Below are 25,415 nucleotides of genomic sequence, written 5' to 3' on the forward strand. Positions count from 1 at the left end.
CACACACACACACACACACACACACACACACACACACACACACACACACACACACACACACACACACACACACACACACACACACACACACACACACACACACACACACACACACACACACACACAGAGTCAGAACCTGGGCTCCAGTTTGAGCAGGAACATCTATGCTGCGATTTTGAGCCCAGCAGCCCAAATGTCCGGTTTCTTTTGGTTTTCTTTCGAAACATGCTGTGAAAGCAACTGTGGTTATAGCAAAAAGGTAGTTATTGTTGTCGCCCCTTTGTTGTGAGCCAGAAAGGACATGGCAACAGCGTTAAGCCATTATACCCTTCATGAAGGAGCCAACAGGCGAAAGGCTTTCCTGCCTGCAAACAGTTTGCACTCTGCACTCATTCACCTAAAGTTTCTAATCAAGTGTCTTGAGTGGGCTTCATAACCCATAGTCCAGAGGACTGGAGTCAAATAAATTAAGCACTGTACTGGAGTTGTATATACTTGGGAGTGGAGTTTCAGTTCATGGGGTTTGGGTCATTCCACTGCATTTGTCAGACTAGCTTCAAAGATGGATTACTACAGATGCTCCTCAAAGAGTGACCAGTAGCTCAGTGTGGATGTGGGATTATTGTTAGTCTAAGAAAGAGTGAGTGCTGCCGTAAAACAAGGATACAACTCTAAATGTTAAGTAACAGGAGCAGGAAATACCCTGAGCTGCATGTGTTCCGTGTGCAGACTCATTCATTCTGGATTGCAGTCACCACTAGATCTGGGCCCAAACAAAAACCCTGGATCCAAACAACCCCACATTCTGGAAAAGTTCTGAGTCATCTCTGATTCCCTGCCCAAACTCCACTGTGATCTTCAGCTTTACCATAAGCCTTTCTTGTAAGCCAGGAGATCTACCTCCAGCGTAGACTCTACAGCCAGTGGGAGGACATTGTTTAAACCAGTATATCTGAGGGCTGCAGCAACAGGACAGAGATCCTGGGTCATACTGAAAACAGTCCTGCTGCCACTTCACTCCCCTGGCAGGAGGTCTGAAATTTAACAGGTGAGTCACACCAGCTTGCACAAGGTGACTCTTTGAAATAGCAATGATAAGAGGTCCGAGAAGAGTATGTGCAGTTCTTATTTATACAGTAACTTCCCAGCTTATGATCATTGGCTTCTAACATTAGCTTAAGGAGAAAACACTGGAGGTTCTTAAAGAAGGGAGAGAAGTGAGAGTGGGATGGGATGGTGGTTTAAAATATGCAGATCCCTTCACTGGTTTAAATACAAGCAGCAGCGAATCTACTGTGAGCAGAGGAGATTGCCCACGTTCATGTTGATGTGAAAACACCCGTCGAGAAGCAGCAAGTTGGCACAGCCTGAGCCCATTGAAATATGGCATAGAAAATTCCTTTATGTGGTGACAACAGAAATACTGAAGTAGGCAAGAAACAATAGCCATTCAGAGAAAATAGCAAACTGCCTTTCTCTGTTCGGCAAGTGTCGACTGCATGGTGCATGCTACCACAATGTCATGAATAACACTACTAAGCACCCATCCCTATGGTTACATAGTCTTTACCATGTTAACTGTAAATACAAGGGGCCTGCCTTTCAGAGGTGCCGAGCACCTTACAGCTCCCATGAAAAATGAGGCCACTGGTTTGTTAAAGGGCTTTTATGGTGTCTGCCTCATAAATATTCATTACTGACTGAAAATTGGACATAAAGGAAGCAGATAGCAAGCTCCTTATATATGGATAAATGTTCAGGCCGGCCTCCGGTCTGCCTCCACTTGTGTATGCCCAGAATCAGGGAGTCAAAATGGTTATTTTGGGTTGATTCAGGTTCAGTGTGTTCAGGTTTAGGTCTGATTTTTTTTTTTATAAATGGCTCGGTTACCGGTTTAAACCGGTTCAGATCAAATTTCAATCTCAGCAGAAGTAAACTCAAGGAGAGTTGAAACTTAAAATTGAAACTATTTTGCTTTTTGGCCATTTATTTATGAACTTTAACTTTACATGAGTTTTCCTAGTGCTTCTGTGTTGTCAAATAAACATAATTATTTTTTTCTATGAACAGTTTGTTTGAGAAAACTAAAATAACATTTTCTAATGTTTGATCTGTGAGAGGATAAATCTGAATTTGGTGCATGGGCCCCTGGGTCAAGTGGAGGAACTGGAGGGAGGAGCTGTCCCCGGGGCTGCTGGTGGGTGGGAGGAGGGAATCTAAGGGGGAGAAGGGTTGGGGAGCTGGGCTGGACAAGTTATTGTTAACTTCTGGGACCAGGAAGCATTCCACCGCTTCTGTCCTCAGGAGGGTGTCTCAGAGATGGTCCATCTATCTCTGGGTCATCCTGCTGCCTCATGTGGTGTGCAAGCAGCTCCTAAGCTTCCTCTCTCCCTCCCTACTCTTGTGGCTGGCCTTGTTTTCTTCTCATTCTCACCTCAGTATACCTGGGCAGGCCTCTCTGGTAGCCATCACGTAACTATTTGTTATTTTTTTTTGTCTTGTTGAAAATAAGATCACCGTAGTGTTCTAAAATATTGCGCTTAAAAATGCTGAACCTTTATTTGAAGTGGTAACCCAACTTTTTTTTCCCCAGTTCAGTTCCAGTTGAGGTTCAGCAAGTAGGACAAAAGTAGAGTTCAGGATCGGTACTGGTTTAAGCCGGTTCGGTTTTGGTTCAACTCCCTGCCCAGAATTAAACACGTCTGTACCTGTGCCTGCACTTTGCAGGTGCAAACACCCACTAAAAATTCAAGTCCTTTGTGCATACCCTTTAAGTAGTCCTGTGCCTGTGCACATGCAAGTCATAGCAGTTTCACCTGCAAACCATTTTTGGCATTTTTGGTGAGTGTTTGAGGAAAACCCCTTCAGGGTATTGGTTCAGGCTCAGTAATAAAATGACAACATGCAGACTTAAAAACCTGAGTGAGCTGTCCTGGGGCTCAAAAACAAACCTTTCATTCAGGTGCTTACTGAACACAAGAGGCCCCCCAGAGCTCCTCTACCAAAACATGGCTGCAGTCGTTATATTTTCATTCCACATGAAGAGGTAAATATTTCTCCAACCCCCTTGCCTGGCACTGTGATCACTGATTAATGACTATGGCAAAAGTCAGTCTTCTTTTTGGATAGTGTTTTGATTAATTAGATGTCTGATTGCCCTATATATATCTGGGGCGGATCCTCCCTGGGCTGCCTTGCCTTATGGTGTTTCATCAGGAGGCCATAGAAACCTGTGATTGCTCCATTGTTCTCTTTCTAAATAACTTGAGTTGAAGCCACTTAGTTATCAGGAGTAATCAGATTGTGCTGGATCTTCTGAGTGTTTGGATGTGGCTGCTGGGACCCCGACTGTCTCTGTTAGTCAGACTAAGAGCTCTCATGGTTGCCTCATTTGTCCAGAGTTCTGTCTCTGCGGAAGGCTTGAAGAGTTGTATTTTTCCCCCTCTCATGCTGGCCTCCCACACCTCCCTTCACAGCTCTCTGGTGGGCAGACAGCTACGATTTCTTAAAGTGAGGAGGTGCATAGGCGTGGAAAGCTTGCGAAGTGCTCCCAGTATTTTACAGTGCTGTGATGTTTTCCATACACATGGCTTGAGTAAAGCTCACCTCTCCTTAATGGTGGCTGTACTTCAGAGATGGGCAAAATGATCCCAGTGGGGTGTGTGTGTAGTTAAGCATTTGGGGCTCCTTCAGGATGAAGGGGGATTATGTATAAACGAGGCTCAAACCAGATTAGGCTGTGACAATGCTGGTTGACCGGGGAACAAGCTAGAACACCTGGAGGAGCAAACTTCAGGTCAATTGATTCGAGGGTTGTTTGCCTGTCTTTTGTTACGTAGCTTAGCAAACAAGAAGGATTTGCTGGATCACATCTGCTTCTGGAGGCTCAGGTAGCACAAGAGCCACGAATTCTTTTTATAATCTGCCTGGCCCTGAGGCTGTGGACTGCTCTTCCGATCTGAGGCCCAAACTGTTTTTGACTTGGCAGAAAATAATGGGCTATTTTCAGAGGTGATGTCAGTTTGGAGCTGGTGTGAGTTGCACATCGTTAAGTCTGTGTGAATTAAATGCTACGGGAAGAGGAGGTTGGAACAGGAAGAGCAACCAACAGAGGACTCTGAGATAAAGCAAGGAGGTCTTGAATCTTCCAGCCTCTAACACCCTCCTGTTGGTTGGTTCAGTGCTTAAATGCTCTTGTGGTATAGTAGGGCAAATGCTATAAAAATATCTAAGACAGAATCAACCCAGCTTCTTCTCATTCTGCAGGTAAATTACACTAACTTACTGATAGGTACCTTTGTTGCGTGCGTTCACTGTGAATTTGGCCCTGAAAAAAGGGAAGGAACAAACCCCTGTGGAACAAAATGTCAGCCAAAGCAAAAATCCGTCTGTGTTCAGTGCTTCATAAAATCATGGCTTTGAAACATGCCTGGCTTACTTCGGGTCCTTTTAGTTCAAGGGGAGAGGAAAGAGACACAGAAAGTTATTCAGTGTAAAAAAATAAAACTAGGTTCCTTGGAAGCAAAGAAAAATCTCAAGCCCTCTACAGCATTCTGGCATGTGTTGCCTCATAAAATATATACCTAATGTGTGTTAGGTACTATTGAGTAAAATAAATCCTCAGAAACAAGCAAAACTAAAAGCACTAAGCCATTTTTTGTATGTCTAAAGGGGACTGGATGTTTTCACTGAAGTCTCATTGAATTGATGGAATGGTTGTGTACCACTGTATACAAGCTGAAGTCTGTTTCAGAGGGCAGGCGAAATAGATTCCTAATGCAGCTTTGTATCTGGAGTCTGGGAGCTGTGGCTATGCTGTACCTGGTCCCCTGACTAGCTTTAGATCCTTGTCAGTTTGCACAGCTGTTAAATGGATCTGTGCTAAAAGTAATTCAGGTGCTGATGGACAAGGGCTGTAAGTTGGCTCCGCAGTATTTTGGTAGCCACAGCTTGGTGTTAGAGCCTTGCAGGGATGAGCCTATGATAAGAAATGTCTGTTTAGAGCTTAACTGCTCAGGGGAAAGGTAAAATCTACTACTCGCCTTACCCACCCCATAGAAAGAGTCCTGTCTAAATGCTTTCTGCTGGGAAGAGATGGTTTCTTTCCTCCAGAGGGGGACTTTCTGGTAGCTGTCATGGATATGTTGGTTCATCTACAATTAATACCCCAGACTCTCTCAAATGAAACCCTGTCCTATTGAGCTGGAGTTCTCTCTTCACTTTCATGGCTGCCTCTTGACTACTTGGTGCCAGCTAGGACTAGACCCAGATGTGCCAAAATCAGAGCCTGTCTTGCATATTTTTACAGGAAGTGTGAGAATTCCTGAAGGAACCAGAGAGTGCCATTTTCTTCAGTTCCTCTAGGTGGCTGCCACTCACTCCTCTCTCCCACTGCTACACCTTCTGTCCTCTTCCTTTTTTAAAAGGTGGGGGAAGAGGCTCACATTTACTTCTGTTGCTTCCAGGCACAGAGGTTTGGCTGGGGCCAACTCCTCTAGGACTGGCTCTGGCCAGAATACCACAAGCTAAGCTGTGCTTGGGAGGTTTGCACAAATAAGTGTGGCTGAGCTTTGAGTAATTGGCGTGATGCATCCCAGTTTGACCAGGACAGTCCCTTCTTTAAGCCCTGTCCCAGCCGTCCCGACTTTTTCCCCAAAAGTAGGCGTTTGCCCCGTTTCTTTTTGTTGATGTAATCAGTTGGCAAGAGCAAACAGGAGAAATGTCCACTTTCGTCAAAATGTGGGGTGCTGGTGGGTGGGGGGGCAAGGGGCAAGCAAGCAATGACAGCCTCATGCGGGAGCGAGAGGACCAGACAGGGCTGGAGCAAACAGTGACGGCCTTGTGCAGCGACAGCCTTGCACAGGTGTCAGGGAGGGCTTGGGCGACCCCAGCCCCACAGGGGGAGAGGGCTCGAGCCAGACCTGCGCAGTGTCCCATTTTCCCTTTGGGAAATACGGTCACCCTATCTTTGGGCACTTACCCCACTGCACCTCTCAACTTTGCTAGGTGGGGGAAAGAAGCAAGAGTTACCACAGGGATGAAGTGGTTAGAGTTGACCGATGCAGGAGAGCACTGCCGACCTCTGAGCCATACAGCTGTGTCTCACCCATCCTGTGCTCCTTTTCTACCCCTTACTGGCCCCAGTGGTTACAATAGATGGAAAGGGGAGGGGAACTCTCACAGCACCAATCCAGGAGGAGGGAGAGCTGTGAGGGAGCACTGTTTGCCCAAGTTGGGGAGATGGAGGGCAGCCCCCCTTTGCTTTTAGCAAGGGAGGAGTTGTGTTCTCGCCTCACCTTACCCCCTTGTCCATGCATTCGGAAGCGTGCGATGCATTCCAAGACGTGACAGCTGGTGATAAAGGTGTCTCGAGTGCAGCTGTAGCTCCAAAGCCCTGAATTTCCACCTCACGTGACAGCGGAGTTCATTGGAAGGTGAGCTCATTTCTGCTACAAAAAATAAAGTAGACAAAATTATCAAAAAGAATATCCCTGTCAATTGTTATCAAGTAACAGTTCCCATCTCTGCTGTCTCTCCTGAACAGCTCTGGCTCTCCTCTCCCCTCCAGGGGCCTGGAGCACTCTATGGGAGCCTGACTGCCTGCTCAGAATATCAGCTCCCTGGTTGGTAGAGGCAGAACGGCACCATGTCCTACTGAAACCTTTGAAATAACTCTGAATGGATTTTACTGCATGTACAATACTCTTCTGTTCATAACAGTGCATCTGCTGCCCTCTGCTCTCTGTTCTTGGGTTCATTAGCTTGTCTAATATCCTGGGATGCGGAAACTAACGTCGTGGATGCTGAAATCAGAGGAGATGTCTCTATCGTTCAGTATCACTGTAAGCATAACTCATGCACGCTGCTGCAAAGGCTTCCATTGCCGCTGCCAGCTCATGGTAATGAGGACAGCAGCCAGCACTGAGACATCAGGATTGCTAATCGGAGCTCAGGCATCCTTCTGGGTGAGCCTGACAGAAAGAACACTGCTAGAGGAGACTTGCGCACGCCCTGGGCTGGATCCGAGAGTCCTTTTTCTGGCAAACTCTCGTTAACTTCAACAGGCCTGCATGAGGGCTGAGTAAAAACTGAGTAGGGACCCGAGGAGGTGGCTCTGTGCATGTGCGTGCGTGTGCATGCGTCTCCCCTCTCTGTTTAGGAAGATGTTGGATGTTTAGGCTATTGAAAAATGTTTGGCACACGTAAAGGACATCCTCATGAAGTCTGTGCATTGTTGGCCTGATCCAGCTACCATGGAAATCAGTGAGACTTTTTCTACTGTCTTTCATGGGAGTTGTTGGATCAGAACCTCTCTCTCTAAATGGACATGGTTATATTTGATTATTCTTCATTTATTATTTGTATCTTGGTAGCAGCTAGAGGCTCCAACTGAAATTGTGGGATCCTGTTGTGCTAGGCGATGTACGTACACAACAGAAAGACAGACCCTGCCCTGAAGAGCTTTGCAGTCTTAAGTATCTTTGTCCCATTCTGTGAATAAATAAATCCCTGTGCATGTCCCTGTATGTGTTTCTATTAGTTGAACAGTGGGAAAGCTAGCCAGTCAGTTCCAGTTACAGAAAGGGTGGCTGACGTTTAAAGGAGCAAAAATCATCCCATCTCAGCTCTTAAGCTGTCTGGTGGGGCAAAGACCTCTAGACTTGATTGAGCTATTCAATGGGGAAGCTCGGTGTGGGTGGGTGGGTGTGTTTGTGTTGAATTCATTGCCAACCAGGATACATTTTTAAAGCGGTCTCTATTTTTGTGAGACCTATAACATCAGTGTTTTGTGTGTCCTGCTGCAGCCGTTGTGGATTCTCAGAGCTGTGCTTGATGGTGTACAACCCGAGATGTCATATTGCATAGGGTGCTGGAGTGTCTGTCAGTCCTATCCCCTTGAATGTTTACTAAGTGCTAGGGAGTGCTTTATAAATAATTTTTATCATTGTTCATTTCAGCCCCGTTCAAAAAATTAAGGGGATGGATGGGAGGGAGGGGGAAATGTTCCTTAAATTAAACAGGACTGAATTGGCAAGGAAAGAAATGCTTGTAAGCAGCTAAATGCATGTTACAGGGGAGAGTGAGTAAATATAAAATGCCCATAAACCTCATGTGGCCCTTTTAATGATGGTGATGAGACAGATGCACGCCTTCCCAGCATGCAGCATTTCGTTATCGATGGCATTGCATGCTGCGTTTCAACACTGTGGAAGCCTGACTTGGCCAAATGAGTTTGGAAGGGAAAGCAGTTTGCTAGACTGCGATGGCCTTGCAGCGCCATGTGATCCTGTTCCTAAGCTTTCTGGAGAAGTAAATGGGATTTGGATATGGAGTGTGTGGCGTGGTGGAGTGTACAATGTCTCTCACCATTTGAGCCCATCTGTCCAGTCGTCTTATCTGTTAACTTTTAGCATGTCCTATAAAGCTTCAGGAGAAGGCATTAAACTTCAGTAGTTGTGGTCCTAGGTTGAGAAGATCAAGTGAAATGGAAGCCAGTTGTCTGAGGTGGGGATAAGAGCAGGTGGGTTCTTAACTGCAGGATGCCAGGACCAGGTTGGGAAAGGAGCTTACTGCAGGTGTCCTATGAAACAAAATGATGATACAACAATGATATCATGTCATCTCGGTGTTTGTCTTTATTGTGAAATAAGGTTACTCATGGATTTTTACATTGCCATGGAAAAAGGTTAGGCCTCTTTAATTGTCAATCAAGTTGGTAGGATAGGCCCATGAAAAATTTTGACTATCTGACAGCCTAGCCTGGCTTTTGTTACCTGAAAATATCTGAAATGTGAAGGTAAAGTCTCCAAGGCTCCAGATAGATTAGAAATGGGGGAGATGGAGGTCTTCTGCATTAAAACCAAGACCTTCAACAATGGGTGCCTGAAGTCAGGCTTCCAAGGCTGAGACTTTCAAATCTGAATGGAAATTGGACATCCCTTAAGCAGCTTTGAAATTCTCAGCCCTAAGTCTGTATTCAGGTACTGAAATAGGTGCCTGGTTTTTGTAAATGGTGAGCACGCAGCAGCTCCTGTTGACTTTGAATAGACCCATAAGCACTATGGGATGCACAGTAGTTTTTTTTTTTTTTTTTTTGAAGACCCGAATGCTTAATTAGGTGCCTAAATAGAGACTGAGCAATACCTGTAGACACCCATTTGTAAAACATCTTGGACTAAGGTGCAAGTAATGAGGAGGGAACTTCCCACCAAGCTCCCTTTCACTGGATATCTTTCTGTACTAACTAATTGTGTAAATCTGACCAAGTTAGAGGGGATTTTAATCAGACAGAATCTCAAGCACATTTCCAAATAAAACCCTCCGTATTCAATCAAGTGTGACTGAACAAGTCACCAGGGAGAGCTAAAGCTATTAACAAGTACTAGGAACAATTAGAGCAGAGGCTAGTGGACTTAGCTTCATCTCCCTCCCTCACTGTTATATTTAAATACAATTTCTTCCTTTTCTCCTTGCTGCAATCCTTCCTCTCCCGGTGGGATACTAATAGCAGCCAAACTTTCCCAAAGGGGGGAGTTCTAAAGACAAGTGCGTGATACTGAGAGCTGCTGGGATACTTAAAGCAATCGAAATTGGTTAAAACTGAGGTGTTGATTTTAGATTATTGAGACTAGAAAAATCAGCCACCGTTTGTTTTAAGGGTAGTTTCTAAAGGCTCAATTGTTAGAGGCTGACAGCTCAGTAATCTAGAACAGGTACTGCTCATGTCTGTAACATGCTTATAATATTTAGTAGTCATTTGTTAACCCTTTAGAAATATGCTCTTAAATATAAAATGTGACTGAAATCTTACAGCAGGAATAAATTACTGTACGTAAAAGCTGAGCCTTGGGGAGATTTGAATGGGCTTCACCTGCTGAAAAGCAGTGTTCAGAGAGGTCTTTCTGTGCCACTGGCCAGTCCGAGGCACATGGTTCTTCAGAAATACTCAAGCTTCTGGAGGGAGCAGGAGTGAGACTGAAGAGGGGAGTGCAGAGCTGTACACCTCATTAATTAGGGTGCTGAGAATCATACTCAAACACAGACCTCTTTAGATGCCCATACTCCAGCCTTGCTCTTTTTTCGCCAGCTTGGAAGACAAGGAGTGCTGAAAACTACTTTTCTGTAACATACCTAAGCTTGGAAGGAATGGATTTTTATCAGTACTTCGGTCAACTTCGCCAAACCCACCCAAACTGATCAAAAAACAGTTCCTTTCATAATCATTGAAATGTTCAGAAAGGCAAAGTAAGAAAAATGCTGCTTGAGAACTTCTTAGTTTCACGTAAAGATATTTACTTTGTATATTTTGATATGTGATGTTGACAATTTGTGTTTTAATGGGCTTTAAATTTTTGAATCTCAATATCAGCTGTCATTGATTATTGTTTGACCCCCCCCCAAATTTCCCACAACTGTGGAAAATTTAAATCCATAACAAATTTAAAAATAAACATTGATATTATCTGTTGAAATTATTTCAAAAAAATTGAATTTTGCCAAGCCTAAATATACCAGATGGAAACAGAACCGGCAGCTGCAGTGAAAGCTTCCCCTAGGCCACTCTGCGAATGTGACTCATGGCTGATAATGAGAGCTGATTTATAGGGGAGAGAGGGTTGTTTATAAGTGCATCTGCCACACAAATGACCATCACCCAAGCCTCTGTGTGCCCTGGCAAGTCTAAGACAAAGAAGTGAATGTTGGTAATTCATAGCTTTGCATCAGTGCTGATAACTCATAGCCTCAGACCCCCCAGCCAGCCACCCACACCCACACCCAACCTGTAACTTTGGGTGGCTTAAGATTGAGTTCTGACACCAGTTGCCAGCCTGCAAGAATAAAGGTCTCACCCTGGCTTCCACCCACTTATGACTCCTTGCAGGGTGAACGCCAACAGCCCTTCTGCTCCTGAGGCCCCCGCCCCCTTACTCCACAAATCCATCTCCCTGAGTTCTTAACTACCAGATACTCGGACTTTTCCCTTATGGTTTGTCACACTCGAAGGAGTGAAACCTGTCCCAGTTATCAGTTCACTTTGGGGGATACACGCCATACAGTTTGCACAATAGAGGCCAGCTAGTGGTAAAAAAAAAAATAAACAAAAAGTTTATTTAATAGAAAAATCATAGATTCAGAGATGAAAGAGTAAGGAAAAGCAAACATGTACAAGTTACACAGAAAATAAACATGAAGATGCATCCTCAGGCTTTATACTTCTATATTAGCTAAATTCCCTTTTCTCATACAAGTTACCTGTTGCCTCTGAACAAGTTCCTAGCATGCCCTCAGTCCTAGAGGGGAGCCAGTCTTTCATGGACAGCACCCTTCTAACAGGCTGGCCCTCAGTTTCTGGCTCATCTTAGTGGCTCATTTAGACTTTGGCATCTGTGCTGGCATTCCCAACAAGGGGGCTAGGTGCTGCTTGTTGAGGTAGTTTGTATGGCATGGACACGTCTTCTTGAGGAGCTGGACAAAGATCTCCCAGTTCATGGACCCCGAAATGTCCATCAGATATAAAAATTTGATCCCTATGGGCCTGGACTGTACATGTTCTACAGAAGACCCCATTCTCCAAGATTGTTAACAGAGCAACTTTCATCATCACTAAATATTTTCCCTTCTTCATCTCCCCCAAAATGTTTTTTTAAATTAATTTGGCAACGCACAAAATTGTAGGGTAGAGCACTCTTGTGGGCAGGTGTATAATTGGCATTCCAAATCTAGATATGGATCCAGAATGTTCTGGAATGTTTGGATCCAGGATTTTTGTTGTATTCATTATTCAGTTATGGATTTCCAACAGCTGTAAAAGTTTTTGCGGGGTTCAGATTAGGAATTTATCGTTAGGGCCATCTCTTCCACCGTAAGCAACGACTGTCACTCCACCATGTCTCTGAAAATAACTTGCAGCTGTCTCCAGTATCTACTCATCTTTCTCCGAGGGAGAATGTCCCTGTGCAATTTGGAAACACAGGTTCTTAAACATGATTCCATCTTTGCTGGGGAGTTTAAAGAAATATGTCACCTGCATTTGTCATGCCATTTCATTGCTCGCTTCTCCTAGGGAGTGTCTATTTATGAGCTAAAATTTGAACTGTGTGTTTAGAGTCGCCAAGCCTATTAGTCACAGTACCGATACTACAGAAGCACATTGCTCTTCTGGTTTGCATCATGATTTTGGAACACCTTTGCATACCTGTGGCGAAAGGTGTGGTGTGTTAACTTTAATCATTAGACCCTAACAGAGTGCGGATATGTTTGGGAAAGCTGTTAATGGGGGTCGCCGAAAGTGCTATTCATCTGGTCAGAAAATACTGGTCCTGTTTGACTCCTCATGCTGAATTATGCCTCATGTATATAATAATAATGCCATGTTTAGCAACTCTCCGCATTCCACACCCTAGTTTAATGGAGCTGAGTCTCCTTTAAGGAAATTAAATATGGGATCTTTAGGAGGTCAACTCTGTGGATTTGTCTAGAGAGAAGAAAATTTCCGCATGGTGCAATTGATGTAGCTATACTGTTGCAATCCTGTGTTGTGGACAATGTTGCACCAGTGCAAAACATGGATTGCACACGTGCAGTGCATCTATACTAGGGATTTGGACCGGTGCAGCCACTCCAATGTAGTCAGTGCTTAAAGTGTGCTAGGACACAGCAAATAAAATTTCTCAAGCTCTGGCCAGGTTGCTGAGGGGCACACATTTCAGCCCTGGCTGCTTTCCCCACTGTCCCACCGCCTGGGGTAGAGCAGTCAATCAGAGCTGCTGCAGAAGCAGGCAGAGTTCTCCCCTCCCCCAGTCCCACCCTTAGGGAGGACAGAACGGGCATGGTGAAGAGGCCTAGAAGTGCAGAAGGAACTGAGTTGAGGCTGGGGTGCAGAATTGATGTGGTGATTGGGGGAGAGGCAGTTGTGATGCTACTTCCATTTTTTTAGGAAATAATAGACACCCCCCCCCCCCCCGCACACACTTTTTTCAGTCCACTTTAAGCATTGAATGTAGTTAGACGGGTGCAAATTTCCCTAATCTGGACAAGCCAATATTTCCTTTGTATTATGGGATCCTTTACAGCTACTTCACATTCAGATGCTTAATGACCCAGGCTTACGGATCACATGGCTGGTTCTTCAGTTTTATGCATACTTTGGCAGATTATAGATTTATCAGTGGCAACTAATCTTGTACAGAACCGTGGCCTAATTCCTTTTGTTAACTTATTTAAAGAGAGAGAGAAAGAAGTAAGCTCATTATTAGACCTATTAAAACAAACATTACTCACTCAATGGTCTGTGCCACTGGGCTAAATGTGTAATTAGTGGCTTCGTTCAAACACAATTAAAGGCAGTCACTTGTACTGCTTAGTCAAAGGACATCCTGGCCTACTGAATTCTGATGTGATGTGTGAGATCAGGAATAAAAACAGTATGAAGATGTTAATGTAAACCTGTTGAGGTGTGCTAGAGAAAATTGCAATGCCTTGGTGCCTTTTAAATATTTTAGAGTCCAATAATGAAGCCCTTACTGTTTGCATTGTGTGTTGTGCCTGTTTAAGAACTGAGTAAGGATTCAATTTGGTCTCTAGTTTTTAACAGGATTGTAGGGATTGGCAGAATGGATCAATCCAGGGACCTCTTAGCCCAGTGTCCCCTCTCCATCAGTGTCTCCATCAGTCCAGCTGAAGGTGCAAGAAACCCAGCAGTGGGCAGTTACGGGATAGCCTATCCTCAGAGAAAATACCTTGCCAGCCCCTATTAGAGGTTGGCTTATGCCCTGAAGCATAAAGATTTATACTTCTTCCAAAACTTCTTTTTTTTTAGTTACGACTATGTACAACCCTGTATTTCCAGCAATGGGATGTGTGGACAAAGCAGTAAAGCCCTGGGAACTTGGAGAAAGGCCACATTTCCCCTTAAAGAGACTGGAAGAGAAGAGCCAAGTCCACAGTTCCTGCTTTGCTGCCATCCACTCTCCTGCCCCTTCCAGGTGGTAAGCCCCGTGGTGACGTGGCTTTCAGGGGAGTGTCCAACAAGAGTGGCAGAGACACCATTGCTCTACCAGCCTTCATCCTTTCTCCACCATGTCAACTTGTGGGGCACCTGAACCCTACCTTGCTGACGTCCCTTTGTGACGTCCTCGCTGAGTAGGGGGGATTCCAGGGGATTATGCCATGCAGATGGGCTGTTCCCTTTCCTGCTGTCTGTACCCCCACTTTGGTGCTGCTAGCGCCGTGGCTGGAATTGTGCTGATAAGTCTAGGGCTTGAGAGTGCAGCAGATGGAGAGATGTGGATTTGCACGCTGCATTCACTTCCGGGGGGCTACATTCTCAGGTGCCGGGGGGTCATTGGCAGACATGATGGGAAGCAATGCAAAACCCATACTCCTGAGTGTGATCATTAACCTTTATTGAAAACAAAGTGTTTGCCTTGCTGGTTCTTAAGTGTCCAAACATTCCATCAAGTTGTCATCACTGATGCAGGGAAAAAAGTACCAAAACCTTGAGGTTTCTGGTCTTAATTTGTATGCAGATAAAATATGCTTAGGTGCTGAAAGCTGACTCAGGCTTTTAGAATCCCCCAGCAGAGTTAGAAGCGTTTGCACAGGGGAACAAATTATGGAAGAACTACACAGTAATATTTGAAGGAATAAACTTCTTTAATACATACCAATCCTTAATTGGGAAAGAGTAAAATTCGATTAGCAATTCCCACACTCTGCTACTCATGCTGTTCTCAGAGGCAGCTTGGTCCAGAGCAGACAGGGTGGCCAGGGTATGTCTCTCACTGTTCTGCCCGGGCCTCAGGGTGTGACAAAAAGGAAAAGCAGCAGAAAGAAAGGGACTCAACCTAATGGAAACTATCCTACTCACCCATGGGGAAGAGACATGCAGGTTTGAGGTCAGAATAGATTATCACAGTGGTCCTTTCTGGCCTTTGAAACTATGAATATACGTGTATGGTACGTCTCTTTATATATATTACATCTGTGGACTTCCTACTAGTTCACTATATGACTGTGGCCTCCCCATAAGAGTTTGGAGATGATTGTTTTCGTTTGGGTTTTTTTGGTCTGTGTGGACAGAAGAAAATGTCTGCTTCCTTGCGAGAGGACCATACTTTACCCTAGGCACCTAGTGAGCTTTTTCTTTTCACATTGACAAGAAAAATGTTGGAACACGATGGTCCACTGTGTTTTAAACTTGGAAGATTAGGCTTTGGTTCATACAGCGAAATGACATATTGAGTAATTTTATCACTTAGGTACTTAGATGATAGGTGCTATCGAAATACCTTGGAGAGGTCTCTCAGTAATATAAATCATGTTTAATCCGGGGGTTGAGTACTTAGGATATGACTGTAAATAATGCCCTAATCTGATTTAATATTTTTATATCTTCTGCCTAGCTGCTACATCTGGTCAGGTGCTTTTGTCCATTGCCTTGAAGATTCCTTCTGTGAAATGCAGCACTGCTTACATCTGTATATGCTGTTTTTCTCTTACGCGAGTCTTATGTTGATCACCATCTATAGTCAGAAACTCATCACTCAGGCCTGGTCTACACCTAAAATTTAGGTCAACCTAGTTACATCGCTTCGGATTGTGGAAAATTTTGCACCTTGTGCAACGTAGTTTAAGTTGACTTAACCCCTACTATAGATGCAGTTAAGTTAATGGAAGAATTCCCTTCCATCAGTGTAGGAAGCATCTACGCTACTGTGGCATAGCTGCAGTGCCATAGCCGTGCTGTTGTAGTGTAGACGTACCTTCAGACTCCCAAAGCATGAGAGAGAGAGTGGCAGAAATTCTGGAAAGGGGATTGGGCGCTCTGTGTGTGAGATGTGGATAGGCTACCAGGGGCTGCAGGTGTTTTCAGTGCACTTGGACTCCCAACGTTATCAATACTGGTGTTAGCAACGGGGGGAAAGCTTTGCACAAGATGCGTAGGCAGGGTTTGAGAGGTGCACTGCGTAAACCCCACGCAGTGTGGTTATTGAGAATTGTACTTGTTGCTGTATCTCTCTGGTGGTATTTTCATATAGATAAAGTTTTAGAAAGGTCCTATATGTCAGCAAGTTTGCCACTTTCCTGTCATGGTTGACATTTCATATTTACTGGTTATTGGTCTGGAACTGAGCCTCTTTATCCCCATCTCCATCACATGTTGGGATCCATATCTGAACCACGGTTGGTTTTGATTTTGCAACACCAGAAACCAACGGATGAACGTGTGCAAACCAAAACCAGCCTCCAGTTTTGCCCAGTTCTAATCCTGCCTCCCTAATGCATTCAGCATGTATATGAATAATGCCACTTATCCCAACCGCATTGGCTACCAGTGTGCCAGTCACAGGCAGTGCATCTCCACAGCATTCCTGAATGGTTTAGCATTGGGCAATGGACATAATGTAACTGGTTTGAGTCATGATGTTGCCCTTTCTGCAGGCACCCACGCGCATCTGTTCAGTATGACGGGGCTAGAGGAGACATTTAATTATACCTGTAATTGCAAACACCCAGCAAGTTATAATTACATTCAGAAAATGCATACCAAGGTACAACTGGCATCCAAATAAGAGGTTGATGATGGCTGTGCAAAGCACTGCTAGTGTGTTTAGAGGAAGCACTGAAATTGTCTACCAGCAGATGTATATGTGGTAAAGCAGGTGCTTCCGCGCCCACGTTTTACTGCTCAACTCAGCAAGGACTCTGTATTGTTAGAGTAGGGAACTTGGAAATCAAGAGGCCTGAGTTCCAATCCCAGCACTGCTTTAGACTTGTGTCACCTAGGGCAAGTCACTTGCCCTCTCTCTGACTCAGTTTCCCCTTTGTGAAAGGGGATCAATAATACATACCTTTGCAAAGTGCTTTTTCATTTGAGGGATGAGTGCAATCCATACGGCTCCAACTTTCCCAAGTGACCTACTGGATAACAAAAGTGACTGTATATGGGGGCCTGTAAGGGTTAGATTTTTAAAGTTTGGCTTCCCCCAGCCCTTTTCTTTTCCTTAGTCTGCAGCTGCAATTAATTGCTGTTGCATTTCTGCACCTGCAGTTTTTTCTGAGTGCAGCTCATGTTGCTTTGATGTCTAAGTATGGGTTGTACTAGTGCATCAGGTAGTTAGACATCAAAGTGGCATGAACTATGCTTGCAAACAGTTGCAACCAGAAAGCTGCAAGCATACAGAGAATCTGGCTTGAAAATCAGGTGCTTATAGTGTTCTATATAACGTCAGATCTGAGGGGAGCCACCATCAGGAAATGCGTTCTGTTAGTTCCCTGACGTCTGTGGAAAATTCCTTTTCCTCTTCCATGCTGGCTTGTATTAGATTTCAGTTTGTTGCATCTCACATTGTTCTAACATATTCTGGTCTGTATTGAGTCTCTGTTCACTTCCACTGCTTGCAGAGAGTGCACTTGTTTCCAAGTGATTTCTGTTGCCGGCTTTATGTTTGTGCAACATGTACAATTACCTGGGATGTCCCTGAATCCCCCATTGTTGTCGATAAGCAGCACATTGACTGCTTTATAAGCAGACCAAGGCCGGGTCTACATTACAGACCTATATCAGTATAACTAAGTCACTTGGGGGTGTGAAAAATCCACACCCTTGAGCGATGGAGTTATGCTGACCTAGCCCTGTGTAGACAGTGCTATGTCAATGGGGGAGCTTCTCCTGTCCACATAGCTACCGCTTCTCGGGGAGGTGGATTATCTGTGCCGACTGGAGAAGCTCTTCCATACTTTTTGAAGAGTCTTAAAAGTTGCACCAGGATTGACTTTTCAGCCCAGTGCTCTGTGGCAACTTGGATAACGAGGATTTATACTCATAATTTAAGACCTTCAAATATGAGAGTCATCGTCAGCTCAGCTCCCCGCAAACCTTCCTCTAGGGTTGCTCTGTCTATATCCATAAACCTCCTATGGTTGAGCCTCCCCCTGAGAGTGAAATGAGAATCTCCTGCTTCCCATTCTTTAACCATATTAGCTGCCAATGTATCCTTCATAGCCAGAAGGCTTGGAACATCTTCTGGAATGCAAATTAGGGCAAGGGTTTATTATTACAGTTATTTTTTAAAATATGTGTAAACCACTACAGAAATATGGCACTGACATTTCCCCTGGGAATACAAACATAAGGAGCAGTGGTAAGAGTGACAGCGGGATGAGGGGGGTAAGTGTTATCCACTGGTCACATGGGCTTGCATTTCCCTGCTGGACTGTTTCATTATCAACCATTTTGATGACTGATTAATTTTTTCTTATTACTTCCCTCAGTATTTCTGGCTCCTCGTCCTCTCACGAGGTTTGGTTGGCATCGGTGAAGCCAGTTATTCCACCATCGCTCCCACCATCATAGGAGACCTTTTCACCAAAAACACCAGAACCCTCATGCTGTCTGTCTTCTACTTTGCAATCCCTCTTGGCAGGTAATCAATCCGCTGCAGTTCTCGTAAATTATCATACATCCGAAGCGGCTGACAAGAAAAACACATTTTCTTAGATTTGAATTGTTTTGTGAGGGAAAAGTTTGCAGGTTGATGGTTAGCAGAGGGGCTGCTTAGAAGATACGGGTTCTGGTACCTGTTTTGCCACTGATTCATGTGCAAGTTTAAGACCCTTGCATGGAATAAATGTGAGGTATTACTAATTAACAGAGCTGGATGAAAACAGCAAATAACTATTTAGCATGTAAATTTTTGGAATAAAAGCAATATTACTTGTATAACTGATGAATAATGTTATACCAGTTTTCTTAGTTGTTGCTTTTATTCATTTGAGGTATGGGCCTTTTTGAGTCAAGTTCTTCCAAGTTACCATATACTGTAGAAGAGTCATTAGGTTAAGGTGCTAAGGGCTAAATTTTCAAAACTGTGAAAGTGTAATTGCTGGCACATCTATCTAAGGCATGTGAATGTTGGAGAGTGCAGGTCAGATGCACAATTTAGCTCTTGAAATTTTGGCCTTTCCAAAGCATTCTTTAGCTTACATTCAAACTCTAACCTACTTGAATCTGCAACATTTGGCAGAGACCGTCTAGAGGACCCAGTGGTTAAAACTATTAGTACTCCCACCATTGCAGCAACAACCGTGGGAAATTACTTTAAAAGTCTAATGTAGACAAGGCTGAGGAGAGCTGCTGTAATGAGCATACATGCTTCAACTTACACAGAGGAGTCAAGGACCGTACAGCCCATAGTCTCCTGATGAATGTAACAGCCAGACTCAATCTTTGAGTAATTATTTCCCCTAGCACTTTCTTTGAATTGAGTTCCCTTATCAGCCCAATGCAGTATCTGATTGTTGGGACTAGAGAGATCCTGTATTTTTTACGACGGTTGACCTTGCATTGTGAGATTGTAGACAGGGTGGGCTCAGACAATGTGGATCCAGATTCCCAGAAGCAGATGACTTCCTCTGAAGAAGTGGCACAGTGAGTTCATTTCCAGAAAGGGACAACCCGGACAGCAGTTAACTCCACCATTGCAGTGAAAAACATCTGGATTAGGATGGTGATACGCCAGCTAGAACTTATGGCAGTAACCTCAAAACAAAGATTGAAACATTCTTTTGCTCTTCAGGAAGAAGAAATGGCTGGTCCTTAACTGATGGAAATAACTTTTTCCTAAACAGCCCTAGGAAACGGAACACTTCTGTAGAGAACTGAGCTGAGCAGTGGTTGGCAACAAACCAATTCCTTCCAAAGACAAACGTGCTTGATAATGGCAAAGGGCTAGAAATGGGGCCCCGTTGCTCACTCTGGCTCTGGACCTGATTTTTTCCAAAGTGTAATGGAGTTTGGATCTGTGGTTTGGTTTTGGAGCCATATCTGTGAATGGCTTAGTACCAGAATGGTGTTGATGGTAACTGGGTGCCTGCATGGCTTAGAAGGCTGTTCAATAAGCGTTTTTGGCAACAGCCAGCCACCCTGGAACAGCTCTGGCAGCTTGTACCCAAGGCAGCCCCTGCGCTGAGTGCTGGCATTTTTGAAAGATCGATTTCGTGCCTGTTCGTTTCAGTTATAGGGAAGCATCGCTGTAGTTTCCACTCAGCTAGAGCTGCCTTTTATTACCTGATCATGATCTGTGATACCTGGCTGAAAGTCTGCTGGCTTCTCTAACCTCTTGACAGGTTTATGATATTTGCCCATCAGCCCTATGTGCTTGTTCTGCTAAGATTTTTGGTATGAACTTATAAAAAACAGTCTCTTGATGCATATTCCGGAACAACTGCTGTTAAATTAACAGATGGCATTTAAATGGTTTGGTGCGGTATAAACTTGATGGCACTTCTCATTAATTTTAGGTCTGGGCCCCAAAACACAGGTGCTCAGCTTACTGCAGTGATTGGTGTGAAGTAGGAACCTGAATGGGACAGTCTTTGGATCCTGGGTTTTTGTTTCAACCTCTTATAGGGCAAAGGGCCTGCAGTGAAGTTCAGATCAGTAGCTAAATTTCCACCAAACTAGAGGATATTTGGACCCATCATGCTGTTAGAAGTTACACGTTCTCCACTTTTTCTGCTTTTAGTGATGCTTACTCTTGTCTCTGCAGGAAAAGGGAACTTGCAGATAGGGCAGCTGACCATGACTGTTCTGTCTGCATTTCACGGTCTTTGAGAACAGCTACACCTATAGCACTTTATTAAAACTGGCTCCCTTCTTTGTACTTTTTGCAGTGGTTTGGGATACATCACTGGATCAAGCGTGAAGCAAGTAGCAGGAGACTGGCATTGGGCGTTGCGGGTAAGCACCTGTCTCATATTCAGTAAGTCTGTTAAAATATCCCTCGTGAACTCACACACACAAACATTAGAGCTGGCCAGAAAACAGGGTGTAACTTTCATGAAAACTTTCTGAAAATTTCCAGCTCTTCAGCTGGTCAAAAATTTTGAAATATGAAATTTTGTTGTCTTTCATCAACATTTTGCCAACCAATTGACAGAATTTTTGCAGTTTTGCAGGTGGGTGAAATTTCCATCTCCTTTTCCCCTAGCAAAATTGAAAATTTCCAACGTACTCCAATAAGCTGGCACTTGTCATTGTCACAGTCTTTATCCCATTTCAAAAGACAATGGTGCTACCTCACCATGTTTTACTCTGCCTCATAATCCATGGGCAGCACCATCTTCTGACCGAACAGTATTTAACAGGTTGAGGTTAAGGGCAAAAGAGGCCTTCTAGGCAGGGCAGGATAAAAAAACTGGAGCACTGGAAAGATATGTGTATAGATATTAAGCACGTAGCAGATGAAATGTATGCAGCTCCTGGACAAAAAAGGAAAGGTTTTTATTGTTGGTTCTTTGTGCTTGTTTCCCTGCCTGGGAGTAGCAGATTTCCAATCACTTCATTAGCAGTCGACAGTGGTTCCTTGATGGGCTGGGGAATAGGAGGAACCTTAAATCAGCTCGGTAGCCTTTCAGTCCCCTGCTATCAAGAAATTCCTGCTTTGAGGGAAAAAACACTTTGTTCCAGTTTCCGCTTGTTTTTCTGCCCAGAGACACTCAGTTTCCTTCTATTTTAACCTCTAGGGACCTTGATAAATGTGTTGAAAAGATAATAAACCACACACACACAAACACATACACACCCAGTGATGTCTTGAAATTGCTGGCAGGAAGTGGCCCAGCAAACCTGCTTTCTGGCCTTTGACAGTCTGGCCAGCACGGGGTTGAGTGAGATGCTCTCTCAGGGCTGGCAGTTCCTGAAGGCAATTAATTGCATGAAGCTTGTGCCAATGCAGTTTATAACAGCAGGTGCTGAAATACATGGATTCCCTACCTCAAACAAACGGCACTTTTTGGCGGCTGGAAATGAGAAGTGAAGCCAGTAAAGTCACCAGGAATAGTCCATCAGCAGCCAACTGAGTGGGGAGCAGATTCCAACCAGGAACCTAGAATGAAAAGAATGAAGTTTAATGCCATGAAGTTTCAGACCAGAAAATTGGCCACCTTACCTAACGGCAGGAATGCTTTAAGGGTGAAGCTGACTTCTGAGCTAGGCCTAAGCCCCTCATTCAACCCATGGCGCTTAAATGAGACTGATGTGTTACATAGGCATCATGCTGGCCTAGTGCATCGAGATGAAAGGCACCCTAAGGCCGTAGTTCTCAACCCTTTGGGGCTCAGGACCCAGTTGTAAACCTTGATGGCGTGACCCACGTTATAGCTTTCGTGCCAAATACATCTGGCGTAGGAAATATTTCGTGCTCACGATATATAGTATACACATTAACATAATGAATGCTAAAAAAGTACACTTATGCATACTATAGTGGCGGCTCCTGTCCTGCTGGGCTGGCTGGGCACAGCGCCTCGCTCCAGGTGTTGCAACCTCTGGGGTCACAGTGCTGCTCAGATTTGGGCCAGACCCCTTAACAGGAGGCCAGCCAGGCCAAATTTGTGTGAGCGGTGGTGTGACCCGGTGCATGGTATCAAAGCATCACTCACTCAAATTTGGCCCAGCCAGCCCCCTATCATCATGAGAGAGGAGTGGTTGGGCCAAACCTGAGTGGCACTACCACCCTGTGGACCCGGTCACAAGGCCCAGAGTGGGGCACCGAGCCCAGTCAGCCCTGAGGGACCAGAGCTGCAGGAGCCGCCGCTGTGGGGTGATTGTGAGATGGGCTCTGTCTGCAGCCCTCCCCCGGGCCTCCCATCTGACTCCTTGACACATTCTGGAGACCTAACCTGAACCCACCTTTGGGTTGTGACTCACAGGCTGAGAAACCTTGCTCAAAAGGGCTAACGGTATCATTTGATGCAGGAAGTTACCATTAGCTCCCTTCTCTTCAAGTGAAATCTCCACCTTTGTTTCTGGCAAGTGTCTTTCTGGGCTCCTGTGCTTGTAGATTCCAGGCTCCCTGTGCGTCAGTCTCTCCATGTTCTATGCAGACATCACAACAAATTGCCAATGATACCCTGACTGTACAAAACATATGGAAACTGTCAGGAGACGTTGGTCTTTCTTTTGGTCTTGTCTACACGGGGACACTTACGAAAGTTAATCCGAATTTACTAAAGGTATGAATTTAAAATGCATTAGTTAAATGTCAGTAACTCACAAGTTAATTAACTAAATCGAATTAAGACCACTTGAATTCTGAATAGGAGAGGAGTTTCCTGTGGTTTAATTAATCCACTTTAAATTCACATCTTAAATAAATTCAGATTAATTTTCTTGAGCGTCCTCATATAGACAAGCCCTAAATCTAGTAGTAGTGTAATTGCTTATTTCCTAGGTGTGTTGCTTTACTGTGTCACCTCTTGTGATCTCACCAGATCTCCTAACCTAGGCAGGGTCACGCTAGTCATACTTGGATGAGAGACCTCAGAAGAAGAACCAGAGTGTTTGTAGCAGTGCTTTGTAGGTTGCAGTCTTCCCTCTGGTTCAGTAGTAATTCCAGTGCCCCAGTAGAGTGCCAGAGGATGCTGTGTTACTGAAGGAGCTGGTCTTTCAGTGTCCTCTTCAGTTTTCCCCCCTCTCCATCTGGAATGCCCTATGCAGGGAGCATTCAGGAACTGGCTGAAGATGGAATGCCAGAGATGGGCAAGGGGCATGTGCACGCACTTGCATGTGCAGTAGGGGAAAGGTCAGAAAGTGACTCACTCCCAACATCCAGAAAACCTTTCACCTTCCTGGCATAACACCCCAGACACCCTTCAAATACTTCTAGAAATTAGCCAGGCCCTTAGCCCACCTGGGAGTAAGCTAGCTTCCTAAGGGTTAAATGTCACAGAAGATGAGCTGGGTACAGCAGTAACACAGAATATGACCACCTTAATCAGAAGCATCCCCAAAGCCGAGCTACAAGAGTAAGTAAGAGTCTTGACAGTGACAAAGAAAGGAGGGAGAGGAGCAGATGCGGCAGTGGGAGCATACAGATTTGGACCAGATGTAAAGAACCTAGTCACTGAAATGAAACTAATGCAATCTGTTTCTTTTTGACTAGCCGTGGTAACCACTGCCAACTTCCTGTGCTGATTCCCAGGTCCTCTCTTTCAGGTATCTCCACTCCTAGGCATGATAACAGGGACACTCATCTTGATATTTGTACCTGCTGCTAAAAGAGGCAATGTGGAACAGCTGGGGGGACAGCTGAAGGCTCGGACCTCGTGGCTAAGAGACATGAAGGCACTGATCAGAAAGTAAGAGAGCTCTGCTAAAATGCGCTTGGCCTTTAACTCTCAGCCTGGGAGTCAGATAGCGTTTGCCATTCTATTGCTGTATGATTTGCAAGTGGCAACGCTCGAGGAGCAGCAGAAAGCATGATCCTTGGGCCTGAGAAAGGAAACCACAGTTGTGTTTTCACAAGGGATGATCCCCAGTTGGAATCCAAATTTGGATCTACCCTTTCCAAGGTTCAGATTGGAGGGTTTTCTAAGGTCCATATCTGGTTCTCGCTTCAGGGAAGCTAAAGTGTGGAAGTAGAAACATATGAAAGAGCAAACGGTGTTACTGGCTTTCAGCCCTTTTATCTGTCTTGAGGGGTACCAGGAAAGGAGACACCTTCCTGAGGCGGCGGGGGGGGGGATTAAATGTCAAAGTGAATTTTGAGGAGCAAATATACAAATGCATGCACTTGCTTGCAGGCCTGCACACGCTTGCAGGTATACACATGCTTACACAGTTCCACATGGCTATGCACCCATACTTTCACAGTGTCAGTCATTCTGCTGCACTCGCTGTCAGGATGTTTCTGCGACTACATCCGAGCACATCTCCATTTACCTGCCGATTGCCCTGGGAGTTCCAAAGTGGAACTTGTTCCTTCTGACAGTACTGACTAGTGCATCTTCCCAGTGTTGTCAGCCCAAGGGCGTTGGGCACGTGGTTGTGGTTAATTCACAGGTGTCTTCATGGGGCTTACCCTCATATCATTTGAATGCCTGGTAATCCAAACGGTAATGATGCTACTCTCCCAGTGAGACAGGGTCACTCAGATGGGGAGACTGGCATTTGGAGCAGGCACGTAGGCAGAACTAGAGGGAGGGCATCCTGATGATTGAGTGCTGACTATATTACTTAATGATCACGTGGCACTTTGCAGATGTGAAGTGCTGTCCAGGAGGTGAGACGTATTGTTACTGTCACAACAGTGTGTTAGAACTGTACTCTGGGCCTGATTTTCCATTGCCTTGCACCATCGCTGCACCTGTGCAAAGTGAGTGTGAAACAGTACCGCACCGAAGCCTGGTAGACTTTTACCCCTGCTGTGCACTGATGTAGATGACTGAACAAGGTGCAAGTGAGGGAGACATAGGCTGTATACACTGTGAGTGATGCTGTAACCTGAGTTACAAACCTATGTCGTGTGGCCTGTAACAGACTAAAACCTCACTGGCGACCGCTGCAAAATGCAGAGGCAGCTCCAACAGAAAGTACTGTAATTATATCATCAGAGCCTATTTGAGCAGCT

General features: G+C 44.8%; 1 protein-coding gene across 1 annotated transcript in view; it reads left to right on the top strand.

Annotated features, from left to right (window-relative positions):
• The window catches only part of SPNS2 (sphingolipid transporter 2), a 154,291-nt gene that overhangs the window by 80,917 nt on the left and 47,959 nt on the right, over nucleotides 1–25,415 (top strand). The window contains exons 4-6 of the mRNA XM_024207664.3: nucleotides 18,277–18,428; nucleotides 20,677–20,743; nucleotides 24,002–24,144. Coding sequence (XP_024063432.2) covers nucleotides 18,277–18,428; nucleotides 20,677–20,743; nucleotides 24,002–24,144 — 362 coding nt within the window. The remainder of the gene's footprint in view (nucleotides 1–18,276; nucleotides 18,429–20,676; nucleotides 20,744–24,001; nucleotides 24,145–25,415) is intronic.

Source organism: Terrapene carolina, unplaced genomic scaffold (genome assembly GCF_002925995.2).
Source record: "Terrapene carolina triunguis isolate 2854851 unplaced genomic scaffold, T_m_triunguis-2.0 Scaffold231, whole genome shotgun sequence".
In the NCBI taxonomy this organism is placed as follows: domain Eukaryota; kingdom Metazoa; phylum Chordata; order Testudines; family Emydidae; genus Terrapene; species Terrapene triunguis.